The sequence below is a fragment of the Ooceraea biroi genome, chromosome 9 (genome assembly GCF_003672135.1).
Source record: "Ooceraea biroi isolate clonal line C1 chromosome 9, Obir_v5.4, whole genome shotgun sequence".
In the NCBI taxonomy this organism is placed as follows: Eukaryota; Metazoa; Arthropoda; class Insecta; order Hymenoptera; family Formicidae; genus Ooceraea; species Ooceraea biroi.
The window spans coordinates 11,855,821-11,875,500 of record NC_039514.1 but is presented as its reverse complement, the minus strand read 5'-3'; the positions used below and the strand labels follow the sequence as shown (position 1 = coordinate 11,875,500).

The window sequence follows — 19,680 nt, the reverse complement described above, 5'->3', positions numbered from 1 at the left end:
AGTTTTATAATGATCCGCTGTATAGTTTCTCCAAAAAAAATTCGTAAAATTATACCTTATTTTCAACGTTCTAAAGCAGGCTCCCCCCTTAAAGCTATCACCGTGCGCGATACACGCACTTGCAAATCGGTGCCGCGCTCTAATCCGAGCACCGTCCGCGCGTCTCGTGCCAAAACGCCGTGATTCTCGCGATAATGCCCAAGATTCGCACGGAATAAAGAGAAAAAACCGAAGAATGAAAAGGAATCGAAATCGAACAGCCGATTTGCAGGGTGTTAAAAACGGGTCAAAAGCAGTATAAGCGCGAATACCGGATAAAGTTAAGGTATCGACTGTGCGCGCGCGCGAACGTCGTGGAGAGCGCGATCTGTAATTTCCCGGCCAGCCGACCAATCACCTGCGCATTTCACCGACCCGGCCGCCGATCAAAACCGGCGACTTGGTGAATCGGCCAATTACCAATTATGATCGGGTAAGCGGCATCAAGGTCGGATCTGCGACGTGTCCGGTCACACGCCGCCGTCGTCATCGTTATCGTCGCCGTCGCGTCGTCTTGGGCAGGCCTATACGGTCGTTACATACGCACATCGGGCCATGCGGTGGGTCCATTTAAATAGTCTGGCCGGGAGGAAGCGCGGCACTTTAAAGGAACCCGCAGTTCGCGCGTCTCGCCCGTTTGTAAAACGCGCTCCGGGCGCTTCGCGCTTCTCGAGTTCTCCACAATGACCGCTACTTAAGCCATTCGCGACAATGTTGCACGATTGCAACGTCCGACACGCCACAGCGACGACGACGCATCGCCCATTCAGAGACCCGCCACCACTGACGTTTTTAACAGCGCGCTTCCGTTTCAGCGGCGGATCGCATCTATTCGACCAAAAATCGGCAAATTTAGAGAAAATAAATAAATACGATTGAAATAACGCGTCAATCATTACTCGATCCACGCGTGTATTTAGGAATCGCTTTCCCTCGCGTTTATATACTTCCTGCACTTTAAATGCACGCGCGCGCACTTCCGGGACCGAGAGCAAAAGCAAAGGGAGCGTGGAGAACGCCGAGCCGCGGAAGCAACAGAGACTCGCAGACTCGTGATGATCGATCAAAGGCCAGACGCCGAGGTGCGGCGCATTGCGCTAGACTTAACTGCACGTCGGCATTTTGATCCCCGCGTCACTTTATCACCTTCCCCCCTCGCTCCTAAACCGAGAAAGACATTCAAAGAACGATTCCGCCGCGCGCCTAAACAGGCGAGTAAAGGACAGAAGACGCCGAGCAACGAGATAGACGCGCGCGCGAGCGAGAGGCCGCGCCGGGCGATACGTAATCATCTTACGCGCCGCTCGCGCGTGTGGGTCACGAGAGAGCTCACGCGCGCGCGCGCGTATATATGCATATAAATACCGTCATCGCGTGTAGCGTGTAGTTCTTTATATTGTTTCATTTTATTTTATTATTTTATTTAGTAGCGAGAAATTAATTTGTAACGAATGCTTGTATTTATCTCGGTTAAGGGGGGAGCCTGCTTTAGAACGTTGAAAATAAGGTATAATTTTACGAATTTTTTTTGGAGAAACTATACAGCGGATCATTATAAAACTTTTATGCATTTATTAGTACATGTTTAAAGATAAAAAAAATTATTTTTTTATTTGAATATATCGCCTGTAGAGGTCGTCCTGGAGGCATCTTAGTGCAGCCGGCATTGTAAATTCGTGAGCATTCTCCTGCCTCCAAATTTCATCCAAACTGAAAAATTGAAATATTTTCTCGTTATTTATGAATTCCCATCGTCGATGAACCTTTAATATTCATAAAAACATTAAGTTAAACAATTATTTTTGCATGAAAAAGTTCAAAACCTTTGCCTAAAAATCGTACTTTTGTGTTCTAAGCTCCACCATTTTGGCACTTTTCAACTTTTTTCTTCTCTCTTTGGCTCATCGACGATGGGAATTCATAAATAACGAGAACATATTTCAATTTTTCAGTTTAGACGAAATTTGGAGGCAGGAGAATGCTCACCAATTTGCAATGCCGGCGACGCGGCTGCACTAAGATTTCTCCAGGACGACCTCTACGAGCGATATATTCAAATAAAAAAATAATTTTTTTTATCTTTAAACATGTACTAATAAATGCATCAAAGTTTTATAATGATCCGCTGTATAGTTTCTCCAAAAACAATTCGTAAAATATACCTTATTTTCAGCGTTCTAAAGCAGGCTCCCCCCTTAAGCGCTTTAGGGGACTTGTCCGAGAGCGCAAATAAATCTGTCTAGCTACTCGCTCGCGCGAGCGTGAGCTGTGTATACGTGTATGTACATACACGTGCGGGCCGATAGGCGACGATGTCGCCATGTGACGCGACATGTCCTCAGGTGGCGAACGCCGCGAACTCCGCTGGCGAGTTTCGACGTCGGATTCCATCGCCGGCGGTAGGAAATTATGCGCGCGCCGGACACCGCAAAAGTATATCCCGATCTCTGCGACCATGTTCATGCGCAATTAAAGCGTTTTAATCGCGCGAGAGATCGTTCCCGATGCACCCGCTTAATTCGCACGGCGCGTTAAGCTTAAGCACGTTTAGCGAAGTAACCGCGCGGATAGCAGTCTTACGTGTAACAGTTTCACTTATTCTACTTATTTTATCCTTTTATAAAAATAAAATAAGGATAAATTAGGCCTGATAAGTTCTGCAATGCTTTGGTTTTTTGTTCTTGTATCTCTTTTCGCACGTACCGTTTAATTCCGCGCCGAGACGAGTGATATTTTTTCTTATTTATTTTTGTCCCATATAGTTTGTTACGCATTTACTTCGCCATCCTTCGGTCCGGCAAAAATGACTGATAGACGTTTAATATTAATTCTGCGCGATTACGCAGATAACAGCTTGGTCTCTTGCGAATGACACGTGCAACTTGTCGCTCGTGCCTATATCATGCTGGCGCGAACGCGAGACTACTTAATAAAAAAGCGTCTGTCATTACAGCTCATACTCTCCTCCCTTCCCCCTTCCGAGTTATGCAAGTCGCGCTTGATACCTGGAGAACATTGCATAGTTACGCGCGGCGTCTCGCGACACGTGAGGAAACGGCGCCTGCCGTAAGGAAAACGCTTTCTTGGCGCGGACAGTCATAAATACAATTGTCGCGTGACGCACGATAACGATAATAACGCCGTCCGGCACCTCGATATTTGTCATGCAATAATTAAAAACCGCGCGTTTTAATTTGCGCATTTTAATTGCACGGTTCCCTTTTATCGCGCAAGCGACCGGTCGATAGTGAGATAAGGCGCTTCTAGAGCAACTTTCGATTTAGCAATTCACACCTTGCTCTGTTATTAGCAGAAATTTCGGTGGTGTTAATAATGACTTGTTGCATACGCCATACAAACTCTTGGAAATAAGAAGTAAAAATTGCAAATCTTTGTACACGCATCGTATGAGAGAATTACATCACTCGGGAGCATGTGTTATATTTTATTATTGTTCGTTTCTTGCTACAGCTAATTTTAAGCTTCTCACGTAACTACAGAATCGTGACATTTAGCGGCATAAAGCGGCGCCTTTGCGACTTTGGTTCGCGAAGTACATGTAAATCGATAGATAACTTTTCTTGACCTCGACACAATTTCGCGCGCGCGAAGACACGCGTCAAGAGAGAATTTTCAACGAATAGGTCGTCGTGATCGATGTTACGATCTATCGACCCGTCCCATCGCGTCGATGGTAATCAGCAATCACTGGTGTCATTGAGAGAGAAACAGTGCCGAGAGAGGCCGGCAATTAAGTCGCATTTACGATGCCGCGCTGCACGCTCGCAACATCCTCCGTCAATATTGACCGAGGAGTCGCAGGAATGGCGCGGTGCAGGCGCAAATCAGCTTTATTGTCCAGAGTTTGTATTTTGAAAGCCGATAGACGGGAGTGCGAGCTCGATATCTCGCGTTTCATACAACGCACAAGCATGACCGCGGCGAACGAGAAAAAAAATCCGCTCGACGGTGAAGGACCGCGGCGCGCGGAAACGCCGATGCACGTTCGTGCACTTGACGCGCTCGGTTGTTTAGCGAGACCGGTAACCATCTTCCCTGAGACACACCTCAAGGGGATACACCGCAAATATGCATCCCGGAGTCCTAGAAATACCATCAAACCGCCTCTCCGCCATGAAAATTTCATGGAAGATTCATACGCGGCGGTCGACCGTGTGTACAGCATTTACAAGTTAAACAGATTTCAAGATCCGCGGAAGGAAGGACCGAAGGGAGCTTCTCCAGAGAAGAGATTTGCGCGCATCGCCAGTGAATAAGCTGCACCCCGTACACCGAACGACGTTCCCGGGAATCACCACACCTGTGTGAAGTTAGCACCCCATTTTTGAAATTTTGAAATTCTAAAAGTTGTTCCAGGTTGTTCTAGACTTGTTCCAAATTGTTCCAGAAGATCAAATTTATATAATAAAAATTTTCGCGGAAAATTGAAAAAAACAATTTTTTACCTCGCACCCCATTTTTCGAAAATCAAACTTTTAAAGGTTGTTCCAGGTTGTTCCAAACATTGTTCCAAAGTATTAGATTGATTGATCAAAACCTTTACGAGATATCGAAAAAAAAGAATTTTCGAAAAAATCGTTTTTGAAGAATGGAACAAGTTTTATATCCAAGAAAATCTCGAAAAACCAAATTTTTCGAGTAGGTTACAAGAGTAAAGTCACCCTTAGGTTTCGAATCGGGGAGTATAAATTTTGTTCCCGGTTGTTCTACTCGAGAAAACGATAGTTCTAAAGCGGGAAGCCTGGAACAAGTTTTTTACCCAAGAAAATAGAAAAATAATATTTTCCATTAAAGAGTAAAGTGGACCTTATTATATTGTTGCTATGGTCTTGAAAGTTTTGTTCTGAGTTATTCTACACGGTTATAAACATATTCTAAATCGACAATGTTGTAAGTTATTTTGTTTGGGAAAGAATGTCCAAAAACGATTTTTTCCAAAATTCTTTTTTTTCGATATCTCGTAAAGGTTTTGACCAATCAATCTAATATTTTGGAACAATGTTTAGAACAACTAGAACAACCTGGAACAACCTTTAAAAGTTTGATTTTCGAAAGATGGGGTGCGAGGTAAAAAATTGTTTTTTTCAATTTTCCGCGAAAATTTTTGTTATATAAATTTGATCTTCTGGAACAATGTGGAACAAGTCTAGAACAACCTGGAACAACTTTTAGAATTTCAAAATTTCAAAAATGGGGTGCTAACTTCACACAGGTAATCACCACGTCACGTAAAAGGCTCGCAGAAGACTCGAATCGTAGGAATTACGCAATACACGTCGTTCGTGCAATCGGACGATTGTTAAATAATCGTTGTTGCGATACGCCGATATCTCGTCACGTCGCTCGTGACACACGTGTCACCGCGGCATTAATGACACGCGCTTCTTCAGCGCGAACACGTGACGTTCGGGATCCGGCGAGCATTTTCGCGAGCGATTTTCTGCACCTTGTTCGGCGCGTCCGAACGCGGAACACGCGCATTTCTTCCTCCTCCTTTCTCCTCGCCGCGCAATCTCATTTTTTTCTCTTTTTTTCGCTTCTTCCGCGACGCGCTGACGAATCAATTCCACGACGTGGCACGAAATTCTCACGGCGCCTTCCCGCGATAAATTACCGCCCGAGGACGCCGGTCCTTCGCCCTCCGCGCCCGCGCAGCACAAGAACGAGTTTCTCGATCGTCGCGCGATGACGAACCAACCGACGATTAGCATACTCTCGTGCGGGTAGCGAATTCGGACGAGTGCAGCGCGCATTACGCGAGAACTCTTGCGATTGCTCGATTAAGCGAACGGTTCTTCTTCTCCACTCCGCTCCCTGCAACCCCCGTACTTAATTTCGATCCCGATCGATGCTGGATGTACGAAATGACGAACACGCAATCTCGCGACTCGTGAAGTATCCCCACGACTCTTTACGCATCAAGAATCACTTTACGCGACCGCGCTAGATCGCCAAAAAAACTTCCGGTGAAAAAGATCCGTTCGAGATAGCAGAAAAAGAGTGTACTCACCCTCGTATTCACTATCGGATGGCTCCATCCCTAATCGCTGCTGCACATTGCTCCTATCGCTCAGATAGTAACAATGATCGCTGAGGGTATTTCGCATGATGATGTTTGTATCATCGACCGCCGTCATCTTCCGCTTGTTCTTCTTCTCCTCCTCTTTTCTGCGCGAGTAGCTCTGTCGTGTCTTCTGCTGGCCTTTCTTTATCGGCTGGCTGGTCTTCGGCTCGCTCGTGCTCTTGGTCACACCCTGCGATATGTACTCGTGTAGATTGATCTGATTGTGCCGGAATATTGGCTCGTTCTCCGGCTCGCTATCAGGCGTACTCTGCGGTGACCACGATCGTCGCGAGTCGCCATCGCTTTCCAGGCTCTTTACTTCTTTGCTGGTTTTATTCTTCTCCTGTTTGCTGGTGTTGTTAGACTGTTTGGGTGGCTCTGCCTTGATTTTTATTATTCGATTTTCATCTTGAAATAACTTCAACCGAAACGAAGAGTCAGTTAATACATTAGATTGCGTTTTCAGGATGCTCCTGCTGGCGGGCGTCCGTGTCTGCGTCTGCATCTGCGGTTGCTTCTGCACCTGCGTCTGCATCTTCATCTGCATCTCTGTCTCTACCTCCATCTGCTCTATCTGCTCCGTATTAAGAAAGTTTAATTTCAATACGGGCTGTTGATGATAGGTATGACACTTTCCATCCCACGTACAATTGACAGCTTCGGGATGAAGTAGATTATTAAACCAAGGACAATCACTTTTGATCAGTTCATAATCCGCATCATTAAGGAGAGGCTCCATCAACAAATCTCTAATAAAGCTTCCATCCGTATTCTCTTCCTCATCATATCTGTCAGATCTGTTGTCTCCGAAGATTGGCTCATATGAGTTATGTATGTCAGACATCTCTGCACAGAAAATTAGAAATTAATTGATAACTTCTCGAGTCGACTTTCACATTATGCAAATAAATGATTAACGGGATTACATAATGTTCGCGAAATAGAAATAAGAGAAAGCAAGATATCGCAGGATGATCGTTTTTGCAAAACTTTAAGAGATAAAAGTAATGTAGATATGTGTTTTTCACGATTTAAAATTTGAGAAATACAAACATCGCGTGTTTACGTAATATTCTGGGAAAACGCTTGATAATCTATAAAACGCGTTAAATATAACGACATATATAACAATTCTATATTAACTACATGTATAAACTCTATTGAAACTCGTCTTGATTTGGCATTACTTTCATGCAACATGTTATTGTTAATCCCAGCAGCAAGAGTATAAAAATTATGCAATGACTCAGGAAAATTAAGTGAATCGATAAATTGAATTATCGAAAAAATGAAAGTATTACAATTAAAACCCCTTATACGTATTAGATATTCGTGTGTAACAATTACATTAAATTTCAAATTTTGCAATTGAATGATTATATTACAGTGCAAAACACATGTTGATATTAAGATTGATATTAACATTGATGTTGCGATAAAAATCAAAATAATATTTTCAAGTATCTTGCATTGATGTTATCAGTTCTCCAATAAACAAAACAATTCCGATTTTTATTTCTCGAAAAGCGCTTAATGCTCTCTTAATGTTAAAACACTATATACAAATATGCTGAGTTCGCACAAACACACATAGATTTAACATATAAATATGAAAAATAGATTCTTTTCTCCAATTCAACGACCCGGCGATCACGAAGTTTTTACTTCCTGGTGCTCGGCGCCGAAGATTGCGACACATTGCTTCATCGCGATAGTACATCGCGCGGAATTGCAACACGTGTCGTAATACCCGGCACATTATCGCGTGTATCAACGAAAGAACACGTGATTAATGGAATTGACAACATGAATGGAGGTCGCGATGACCATGTACTCGTATGACGAAAATAGACGACCTTCGTTACTCACATTACTCCACTTCCCGCTTCGCGATTTCCTTTGCAAATCTTTCACTTTTTCCCGTGATTGATAAAAGATGAGACGTAACCAATAAGTCGAAAAAAATACAGGAAGATTAACAAAATACGAAGATATCAGTCTAAACTTTTAAGCGCTGTGTGCAATATATAATTAATATATAAATAATATTTCTTTTTTTATTATTTCCCGGATTTCAGATTGCAACCGGATCCAAGTTCTATTAATTAATGTTAAGTGCAAATGATTTCGCGTAAAGACGTCCGAGTAAAATAAAATCGCGAGTCGCGGACGAGCGGATAACGCAATCCCGGCAAATCAAACTCGTTATCCGCAGGACCGTCTCGACCGTTAATAAATCACCGACGACAATGACGGACAATGCCAAGGCAACTTTTTATCCGCACATAGAGAACTGTTATACAGCCTCCTTTGCTTATACGTACATGGAGTGCATTCGTAAGCACGCGGTGTGTTTCGTTACCAGGTGCGATCCTCTTAACGTTACTTTCTAGCCAAGCATGTGTGTGCGACCAGCAAGCATGCAATATATATATCTCTCTCTCTCTCTCTCTCTATCTCAATCGACCAACAGCATTTCGTAATCGAGAGGCACGCAGATCTCTCGATATCAGGATTCTATATCCGCGCGTGTCTACAGAAATTCGTGCGCGCTAAGCGAATATTATCTGTCGAGTATTCATTTTAATCAACTAGAATGAGAGAAAGAATTTGATGAGAAAAAGATGACGTCAATCTCACATCTCATGCGTGTGAATAATCAACGTTCAAGATGCACAGATTAAAAGTTTCGATCTATTTCGATCGTGTGAAGCATTTATCTTCCTCGCGTGCTGGTTTCGATCCATCAGCGATTGCTGAGGATTCGATTTCAAGTCTCACGGTGGTCGGCATAATGTCGGGACGAGATGTAATTAGCGAGGCGAGAGAGCGATATCGCCGGGCGTGGTTATTAAAGCTAACATTTAAGATATGCGAGCTAAGCCTCGTGATAATTCCGACGGTATGAAAGATTTTCCATCGTCGTGCGCGGCTAGGGGGCAACGGACGTAAACGGTAATGTATCGCGAGTCATGCCCTTTTCCCATGATAACCGATTCACTTTACGACACGGAGCCAAATATATATAGCAATCCGGAGTTAATCCGATAATAGCATCTCTCCAGGTTCGGTTTAAGACCCGACCAACGATAGTGCGGAAGTAATTTTGCGAATAATGCGGCTATTGAAGATACGCGGAAATGCCGGCTACGTTGCATGATGATTCATCGCTCGACTGTTCCAGCGAGATACGCGCCAGGATTCGAGAGATTGCAGTTTCGTCTAAACATATGGGAAGCTGTGTATCCAGATGACGTATGCGGGCGGTCTATGTGTGTAGATATGTGAATCACGATTACCAAGAGATTAGTCTACCGTTGTTTACGACGAACCTAATACGACTTCCCCTCTTCCCGTATTTGCAAATTTGCTTTGTTCTCCAAACAGGTATTAACAAATATCGCAATAATGACAATCTGTACTTACTCTTAAATAGTTTCATTACAAAAAATATAAACAACATTATGCAACACTCTCAGAAAATATGTAAAAAGAAAAAGATTATTAAATTACATTATATAAAAAATGAAGAAAAAGCAGAAACAAAAATATAAAGAAAAGATTTTAATAGACAGAATGGCGTCGGATTAAATGCAAAATGTCTAACTTAACACTTTCTGTTGACACCAAAACCGAGAAAAATTTTATTAATTAAGAAATATATAAATAATAAATTGAATATATTAATATAAATATGGACGAAAATTACATGTACATCTCATAACATGTGTGTTTTATTCGTGTGTTTCGTATATTAATTTCGTACGTCTTAAGCAATATATTGACGAAAAACAAGTTTAAAGACAGAACATCGGTCCTTGAGGACTAATGAAAAACTCTCTTGACTCGGCAACGAAAAACTATAAACCCCTCCGGTTCATCGCTCCGACCACGCGGACAACAAATGATCAGGCATACGAACAGGTGTCTCGTGCCGAACGAAGCCATTAAACTGTCGAGACTACCCGAGTCGAAATTTTGCGCTAATGCTTTTAGCAGTCGTACGAATCTACTTTTAGGAAAATAGAACCTAGAACTCTTACATTGAAACTCAAACTCCTACAAACAGATGTTAAGATGTTATTTTGACCCTGCAGCATTCGGCTGTAATCTTGATCGTAACCTGCTTTGACGCTCTAGCGGCAAAAAAGGAAATTTCGGACATATTTTAGTATTAAAATAGACGCTGAATAACGCCTCAAATGAAGAATTCGAGGTTCAATGTAGAACTAAAATTTCGACTCGGGCTGTGTCACGGAATATCCCGAGTCGAAATTTTGCGCCTACTTTAATGCTTTTAGCAGTGGTACGAACCTACTTTTAGGAGAATAGAACCTAGAACTCTTACATTGAAACTCAAACTCCTACAAACAGATGTTAAGATTCTATTTTGACCCTGCAACATTCGGCTGTAATCTTGATCGTAACCTGCTGTGACGCTCTAACGGCAAAAAAGGAAATTTCGGACATATTTTAGTGTTAAAGTAGTAGCCAAACAGACGCTGAATAACGCCTCAAATGAAGAATTCGAGGTTCAATGTAGAACTAAAATTTCGACTCGGGCTGTGTCACGGAATATCCCGAGTCGAAATTTTGCGCCTACTTTAATGCTTTTAGCAGTCGTACGAACCTACTTTTAGGAGAATAGAACCTAGAACTCTTACATTGAAACTCAAACTCCTACAAACAGATGTTAAGATTCTATTTTGACCCTGCAACATTCGGCTGTAATCTTGATCGTAACCTGCTGTGACGCTCTAACGGCAAAAAAGGAAATTTCGGACATATTTTAGTGTTAAAGTAGTAGCCAAACAGACGCTGAATAACGCCTCAAATGAAGAATTCGAGGTTCAATGTAGAACTAAAATTTCGACTCGGGCTGTGTCACGGAATATCCCGAGTCGAAATTTTGCGCCTACTTTAATGCTTTTAGCAGTCGTACGAACCTACTTTTAGGAAAATAGAACCTAGAACTCTACATTGAAACTCAAACTCCTACAAACAGATGTTAAGATGCTATTTTGACCCGGCAACATTCGGCTGTAATCTTGATCGTAACCTGCTGTGACGCTCTAACGGCAAAAAAGGAAATTTCGGACATATTTTAGTGTTAAAGTAGTAGCCAAACAGACGCTGAATAACGCCTCAAATGAAGAATTCGAGGTTCAATGTAGAACTAAAATTTCGACTCGGGCTGTGTCACGGAATATCCCGAGTTGAAATTTTGCGCCTACTTTAATGCTTTTAGCAGTCGTACGAACCTACTTTTAGGAAAATAGAACCTAGAACTCTTACATTGAAACTCAAACTCCTACAAACAGATGTTAAGATGCTATTTTGACCCTGCAACATTCGGCTGTAATCTTGATCGTAACCTGCTGTGACGCTCTAGCGGCAAAAAAGGAAATTTCGGACATATTTTAGTATTAAAATAGACGCTGAATAACGCCTCAAATGAAGAATTCGAGGTTCAATGTAGAACTAAAATTTCGACTCGGGTACTCATACATATCTAAAATATGTATATATAATGAAACACAAAAAATTCAATTTTCTTTCAGAAATAACAAAATGACACTAATTGCATGTTACAATTAAAATCTGTTATAAGATTGTCCAGATAAAGAGTTTTCGTTAAAGTACATTTGACCATTTGTTGGTTATAAAAAGCATATTAATAAATAAAACTCTCCCAAATATATATAGCAAAAATAATTAAAATTAAAAGAAATGTTTGTTTTATGCTATTACGTGCACTGCCGTCAACGTTCAGATACTGGTACTATCTGTACTATCACTCGAGTCTGTCAATCGAATCAATAAACAAAGTCGTCTCCACGAAGATATGCTAATGCGATTAAAAATTGCGTGCCCACAAAACAAGAGATACTGCAATTCTCAACAGATATTCGTCGTCTCGTTTGATCGACTGTTCCCGGCACGCAGCCTTATATGCAGCTTATATGTAAATGAATCGGAATAGATCGATAGCATACTCGGCGAGTCATGAGATAGGTCAGTGCCGCGACATTCAGCGTTCGTAAAATCCGTCAAGAGTCGCACGAGAGAAAAGCAAGACACTCGAGCCAATCCTTCGATATCGCTCCATCCTCTTTAATTTTTTATTAGCACCAAATAATTACACGAATGGACTGAATCAAGTTGTAACACATGCACCGTCCACGTTCCGCGATCCGAGCAAAAATGGCAATAACCAGTTACTTTTCTATCTAATTACACAAAAGTTACTAGTCGCCAATGTATATCGAGTACCTAAATTTTCATCGTTATTTCGTTACACATGTAGCGAGATGCTACTGGTACTCGATACATTTGTAACGCGAAACGAAATAAATTTCGTTACTTGTTGAAAATGTATAGAGTAACGAAATTTATTGCGTAAGTCAGGGATCGGCAAAAATCTGAAATTGGGCACTTTTAATATTGTATCTATTTAATTTAATTTCTCGTATTTCGCCGGCCACTGGAATTCATCTCGTTTGTTCGCGAGCGCGCAATGTTCCGAAGAAGAGAGAGAGAGAGAGAGAGAGAGAGAGAGAGAGAGAGGGGAAAGAGAAGCAAAGATGCCAGTGCTCCACCATCACAATCTCTCCCCTTTAGGAAAAGCGATCTCTCGATTGGTGGAGTAAAATCAGCTCGGCGTCCGCCCGAATCGGCGTCCGTTCGGCGGGTGAAATTATTCGCGCGATCTGATAAAGGCAGCAGGAGCCGCTTTCATTCGGGGGGGGGGGGGGGGGGGGGACTTTCGAAAATACGACACGCGAGAAACGCAGGTAGGTACGACGCCGAGCTCGAAGCCGACGTCGAACTACTCCAGGTTGCCTCCGCGCGAGAGACGGAAAACCGGTCCCGGGGGGGCTTGGACAGACAGGTATGCCCGGCTTCCGCCGAACATTATCGCTCGAGCGTGTAACGAGCAGACAGCTTTTCCATCAGATGCTAATTAAGGGCGAGCCGGAACGAAAAGCTGCACCCGGAACGGCGAAAAATCGCGTGCCCGGCCTGACCGGCCGGCATTCGGTCGCTCGATAAGCTGAGCAGAATCGTGCGCTTTTCATCGATGATCGACGAGCGTGAAGCGATACGCAGACACGACTAGACCCTTTTTATCGCACGTTGGCCAAACCGCCCTTATCACGCTACGCGTCAAAAAGTGGCCGCGTTTGATATTTTCGTCACGTCCACGACAGAGCGATCACGCCGAGACTGCGTTTTGCGAAAACAGAGTCGGCGACTCGCGGAAAATTGTTTAGAAAATACTTTCACGCGTACCGAAGTGGATACACGCCCGCGGAAGTTATTCTTGACTGCTGACTTCCGCACAAGTTGCACACTCACGAGAAAAAAAATGAATGAACGCATATTACTTCTTTCTCTCTCTTTCGTGGATGAATGAATTTGACATACGTTATAAAATTGAACAGAAGAGAAGTCTGCTCCGACCAGACCAGCTCCAACACTTAGGAGTGCATGCCGACAGTATTCGGAGTATGAATAAACAAGAATGTTTTTCTACAAAAGCGTCACTCAACAAACAATACAATTAAAGAAATATACATGTTACATGCATTCCCGAGTCGAAATTTTAGTTCTACATTGAACCTCGAATTCTTCATTTGAGGCGTTACTCAGCGTCTGTTTAGCTACTACTTTAACACTAAAATATGTCCGAAATTTCCTTTTTTGCCGCTAGAGCGTCAAAGCAGGTTACGATCAAGATTACAGCCGAATACTGCAGGGTCAAAATAGCATCTTAACATCTGTTTGTAGGAGTTTGAGTTTCAATGTAAGAGTTCTAGGTTCTATTTTCCTAAAAGTAGGTTCGTACGACTGCTAAAAGCATTAAAATAGGCGCAAAATTTCGACTCGGGATATTCCGTGACACAGCCCGAGTCGAAATTTTAGTTCTACATTGAACCTCGAATTCTTCATTTGAGGCGTTACTCAGCGCCTGTTTAGCTACTACTTTAACACTAAAATATGTCCCAAATTTCCTTCTTTGCCGCTAGAGCGTCAAAGCAGGTTACGATCAAGATTACAGCCGAATGCTGCAGGGTCAAAATAGCATCTTAACATCTGTTTGTAGGAGTTTGAGTTTCAATGTAAGAGTTCTAGGTTCTATTTTCCTAAAAGTAGGTTCGTACGACTGCTAAAAGCATTAAAGTAGGCGCAAAATTTCGACTCGGGATATTCCGTGACAAAGCCCGAGTCGAAATTTTAGTTCTACATTGAACCTCGAATTCTTCATTTGAGGCGTTACTCAGCGCCTGTTTAGCTACTACTTTAACACTAAAATATGTCCGAAATTTCCTTCTTTGCCGCTAGAGCGTCAAAGCAGGTTACGATCAAGATTACAGCCGAATGTTGCAGGGTCAAAATAGCATCTTAACATCTGTTTGTAGGAGTTTGAGTTTCAATGTAAGAGTTCTAGGTTCTATTTTCCTAAAAGTAGGTTCGTACCACTGCTAAAAGCATTAAAGTAGGCGCAAAATTTCGACTCGGGATATTCCGTGACACAGCCCGAATCGAAATTTTAGTTCTACATTGAACCTCGAATTCTTCATTTGAGGCGTTACTCAGCGCCTGTTTAGCTACTACTTTAACACTAAAATATGTCCGAAATTTCCTTCTTTGCCGCTAGAGCGTCAAAGCAGGTTACGATCAAGATTACAGCCGAATGTTGCAGGGTCAAAATAGCATCTTAACATCTGTTTGTAGGAGTTTGAGTTTCAATGTAAGAGTTCTAGGTTCTATTTTCCTAAAAGTAGGTTCGTACCACTGCTAAAAGCATTAAAGTAGGCGCAAAATTTCGACTCGGGATATTCCGTGACACAGCCCGAGTCGAAATTTTAGTTCTACATTGAACCTCAAATTCTTCATTTGAGGCGTTACTCAGCGTCTGTTTGGCTACTACTTTAACACTAAAATATGTCCGAAATTTCCTTCTTTGCCGCTAGAGCGTCAAAGCAGGTTACGATCAAGATTACAGCCGAATGTTGCAGGGTCAAAATAGAATCTTAACATCTGTTTGTAGGAGTTTGAGTTTCAATGTAAGAGTTCTAGGTTCTATTTTCCTAAAAGTAGGTTCGTACGACTGCTAAAAGCATTAAAGTAGGCGCAAAATTTCGACTCGGGATATTCCGTGACACAGCCCGAGTCGAAATTTTAGTTCTACATTGAACCTCGAATTCTTTATTTGAGGCGTTATTCAGCGTCTATTTTAACACTAAAATATGTCCGAAATTTCCTTTTTTGCCGCTAGAGCGTCAAAGCAGGTTACGATCAAGATTACAGCCGAATGCTGCAGGGTCAAAATAGCATCTTAACATCTGTTTGTAGGAGTTTGAGTTTCAATGTAAGAGTTCTAGGTTCTATTTTCCTAAAAGTAGGTTCGTACGACTGCTAAAAGCATTAAAGTAGGCGCAAAATTTCGACTCGGGATATTCCGTGACACAGCCCGAGTCGAAATTTTAGTTCTACATTGAACCTCGAATTCTTCATTTGAGGCGTTATTCAGCGTCTATTTTAACACTAAAATATGTCCGAAATTTCCTTTTTGCCGCTAGAGCGTCAAAGCAGGTTACGATCAAGATTACAGCCGAATGCTGCAGGGTCAAAATAGCATCTTAACATCTGTTTGTAGGAGTTTTAGTTTCAATGTAAGAGTTCTAGGTTCTATTTTCCTAAAAGTAGGTTCGTACGACTGTTAAAAGCATTAAAGTAGGCGCAAAATTTCGACTCGGGATATTCCGTGACACAGCCCGAGTCGAAATTTTAGTTCTACATTGAACCTCAAATTCTTTATTTGAGGCGTTATTCAGCGTTCTATTTTAACACTAAAATATGTCCGAAATTTCCTTTTTTGCCGCTAGAGCGTCAAAGCAGGTTACGATCAAGATTACAGCCGAATGCTGCAGGGTCAAAATAGCATCTTAACATCTGTTTGTAGGAGTTTGAGTTTCAATGTAAGAGTTCTAGGTTCTATTTTCCTAAAAGTAGGTTCGTACCACTGCTAAAAGCATTAAAGTAGGCGCAAAATTTCGACTCGGGATATTCCGTGACACAGCCCGAGTCGAAATTTTAGTTCTACATTGAACCTCGAATTCTTCATTTGAGGCGTTATTCAGCGTCTATTTTAACACTAAAATATGTCCGAAATTTCCTTTTTTGCCGCTAGAGCGTCAAAGCAGGTTACGATCAAGATTACAGCCGAATGCTGCAGGGTCAAAATAGCATCTTAACATCTGTTTGTAGGAGTTTGAGTTTCAATGTAAGAGTTCTAGGTTCTATTTTCCTAAAAGTAGGTTCGTACCACTGCTAAAAGCATTAAAGTAGGCGCAAAATTTCGACTCGGGTTCATACACAAGACGAGTTTCTTAAGTTCTCATTCTATCCTAATAGTTATTATTTTTGGTGCAAAAGATGTACTCGGACCGATTGCGATCAATTTTTAACGAAAGATAAAAAAATATCCCAAGTATCAATCCTCATTAGATACACAAACGAAAGTGAAAGACCCACGCGCCTCTTCGAGAATCGAAAGACTGAATGACGGAAATCCCCGACTACTTTCACGCTAAATTAAATCCCGCACCTCCACATTCGGATCAGGAGCGGTTTGACATGACGCGACGTTACGGCGCGCTGATTTACCTGAATGTCAAGCGAGCGAAAATAGAAAACAATGTTTGAGCTCGTGCAAAACTGATTCACGTCGTGTTTCACGCTCCCGGTGTCCGCCGAGAGTTCCTCGCGCGTAAATAAAATCCGCACAATTTTTGTTTCTCTCTTTCACGCCGCACGTTTACGTCACGGTATCCCCTCCGCCCCCAAGCTTATCCGCCTGTTTATTTCCGCTCGCGTGCGAAGGCAACGCACCGAGAGTCTTGCGCGGCCAGCTCCGTCACGCTCCGCAAGGGAGCGATTTAAAAAATTGCGCTACGCGCAAGCGGATCGCATTCCCGCGAGTGCCACGCGCTCGTCATACACCCCCATCGATTCCCATCGATTCCCGATGAACTCGCGACGAGATGCGGACAGCTCGATGAACCGAAATCTTACGAAAGTAAAATCGTCGACTGTTACACGAGCAAGTTACGTACTTTATTACATTTCCTTAGTTGAGTTATACTTATATCTGTACGCTCTGTATCGCTCGATGGTGCGAATCTCCTGAGCCTGTGTCAAAATCATCGATTAAGCCTCGTCGCACGAGATTGTATCGGGGTCCGAATGGAGAGAACATAAAAACGGGGGACGAAAGAAAAAAAGCAGAAAAACTAATTCGCAGAGGGAGATCGGATTCAGCGGAACGATCCTTGATCCGCGATCGACCGATCGTTATCATACCGAATATCCCACCGCGCACCAAGCGAACCCTCTGTCGCGCGAAGGCCTCTGACGACGCACGCCCCGCCCTTGTTGCGGGACCGGCAAGGGTAGTAGATTCGCGGGGTGGCGCGTTTTCGCCCGACGCACTCGGAGGACGAGGGAAGGAACGAAGGGAGACGAGGAAAACTCGGTAAAGAAACGAAGGCTGCGCTTCCGGCAATTCGACGCGAGTCCGCGGTGATCGCCAAATCGGTCGCTAAGAATAGAGAGAGCGCCGCGCCGGCCGGCCGGTCGCCGCGACGGCGTCGCGCCGAAGAAACGCGCCCGTGTGCACCCCGTACACGTACCGTCAAGGAGGGATGAGAAAGGGTCCCATGGTCCCTCCGCCCAAGACGGGTCCTCTTCTTCTTTCATACTCATATTTATCCGCGAAGCACCGGGCTCACAAGTAACAGCACTGCACTCCACCGTGCGATCACTGACACTCGCGTACACGTGCCTTCCGCTTGTGTGTGTAGTATGTACTCGGTGTACGTGATCAAGCGTATTACTTCCACGTATCTGCGTACGCGCACGCGTTCACACCCGCTCGTTCTTCGATATCTCTTCTCGATATCCACTGCTCGTGGTGCTCCCGTCGGCGCGGACGCGGCGAGAAACTGGCGCGTAACGATGCCGATGAGCGGATGCTGCTCGCACAGACGGACTCTGTGTTACGGTATCCGATGGTCGCGGTACGTCCGGCTCGCTCGAATGACAACTCCGCACGATGTGCTACCGTGACAACTACTGCCAGCAGATTTGCTGTTACTGTGTCTGTTGCCGCTTCTGCCACCGCTTTCGAATCGTGTCAGGCGGGGCACGAATTTCATTTCTCGGCGCGAATTGTGCGACTCGTGAGGAGACTGGGCACCCCAATGATTCCTTTAGCTCGTGACACTGTCACTATACGCGCGAATGCTCTGCGTTAGACTTCTACCGCGATCCTAGCTGGGAAGCCGGTAAAAGGCGACTGACGTGTTCGACTGTTCGGTTCACGACTATACGTACCTTCAACCGTAGCCCCCACCACCACGCCGGCTGCCGCCAGGGGCGGCCACTAGCCACTAAGATCCGAGCTTCTGATTCAAATTTTACGGGAAGAGTCCTTATTGGTAGCAAATTCGTAGGAGACGACACTTTACTGTACTTAATTGTTTGGAAAACTTCTGCGAAGGTGCTACTTTTCCGAAGGTGGGAAAACCCGCCTCTCAGGTAATTAGAAAGTAGGATTTTCCAGAACTCATAAAGGCTCAAAGGGACGTTTGTTGGCAATAAATGTGGGCCATCATTGAGAGCAGCGATTTGGAAATTTTGTAATACAGATATGTAATTGTAAGAATTTTAATACTAAATAGCATGCACATAATAATGGATGTAATATTAATTGTAATAGAATTTCAATTGTTTTTATAGATTACTGCAAAATAAATTTTTCTTTCATTTTTTTAAGAGAACTTCCCGACAGTACGGATATTAAATATACGAAGGTACATTCTAGATCCATCAGTATTAATGTTCATTTACTGTTAATATACTGATATAAAAATATAATTTTTCTTAGCACGAAAGAAATTTTTAGAATTGTGACAATGAAGTTATTTAGGAAAATAAATAAATATGTCTTGCTCTCTTTTTAACTTTAAAGTTTTATACATATAATCAATAATCAAAGTAATAAAATATTCAGTTTTTAAATAACTAAAAGTTTTAATTTTAGATTTTATACATAATAAATAATAAAATAATTAATCTTAATGCTTTGGAAATTGCACGAAAAGAACATCACCTTTAACTATTAATTATTTATTTTATTTAAAAATTATAAATATGCAAAATCTTTAGTTCAACCATTCTGTCGAAATTACAATAACTATAAAAGTTAAATTATATATAATAACTATAAAAATCATTAATTATGTAAATATGATAATGTAATCAATAAAATGATAGAAAAAAATTGGAAAATTGCTATAATAATGGCTATAGGTAGTTTTTAATGCTAATTAACTCATTCCATCATTCACTCAACTCAAACAGGGTATAATGTTCCAACCACGTCACATTTCAACGATGTCCAGCGTTAATTAGTGGTGACACATTTCTGCTTTCACTCACTTCTCCTAACTATAGAAATAAGTAACTAAAATACTCATGAAATCGAT

General features: G+C 42.5%; 1 protein-coding gene across 1 annotated transcript in view; it reads right to left on the bottom strand.

Moving 5' to 3' along the window:
• LOC105279511 overlaps positions 1-18,516 on the bottom strand; it is a 38,279-nt gene extending 19,763 nt beyond the window's left edge. The window contains exons 1-2 of the mRNA XM_011339343.3: positions 17,824-18,516; positions 6,071-6,970 (exon numbers count right to left, since the gene is read on the bottom strand). Of these exons, the coding sequence (XP_011337645.2) occupies positions 6,071-6,970; positions 17,824-17,896 (973 nt within the window). The 5' untranslated portion in view covers positions 17,897-18,516. The remainder of the gene's footprint in view (positions 1-6,070; positions 6,971-17,823) is intronic.
• Between the last annotated feature and the right edge of the window lie 1,164 nt (positions 18,517-19,680).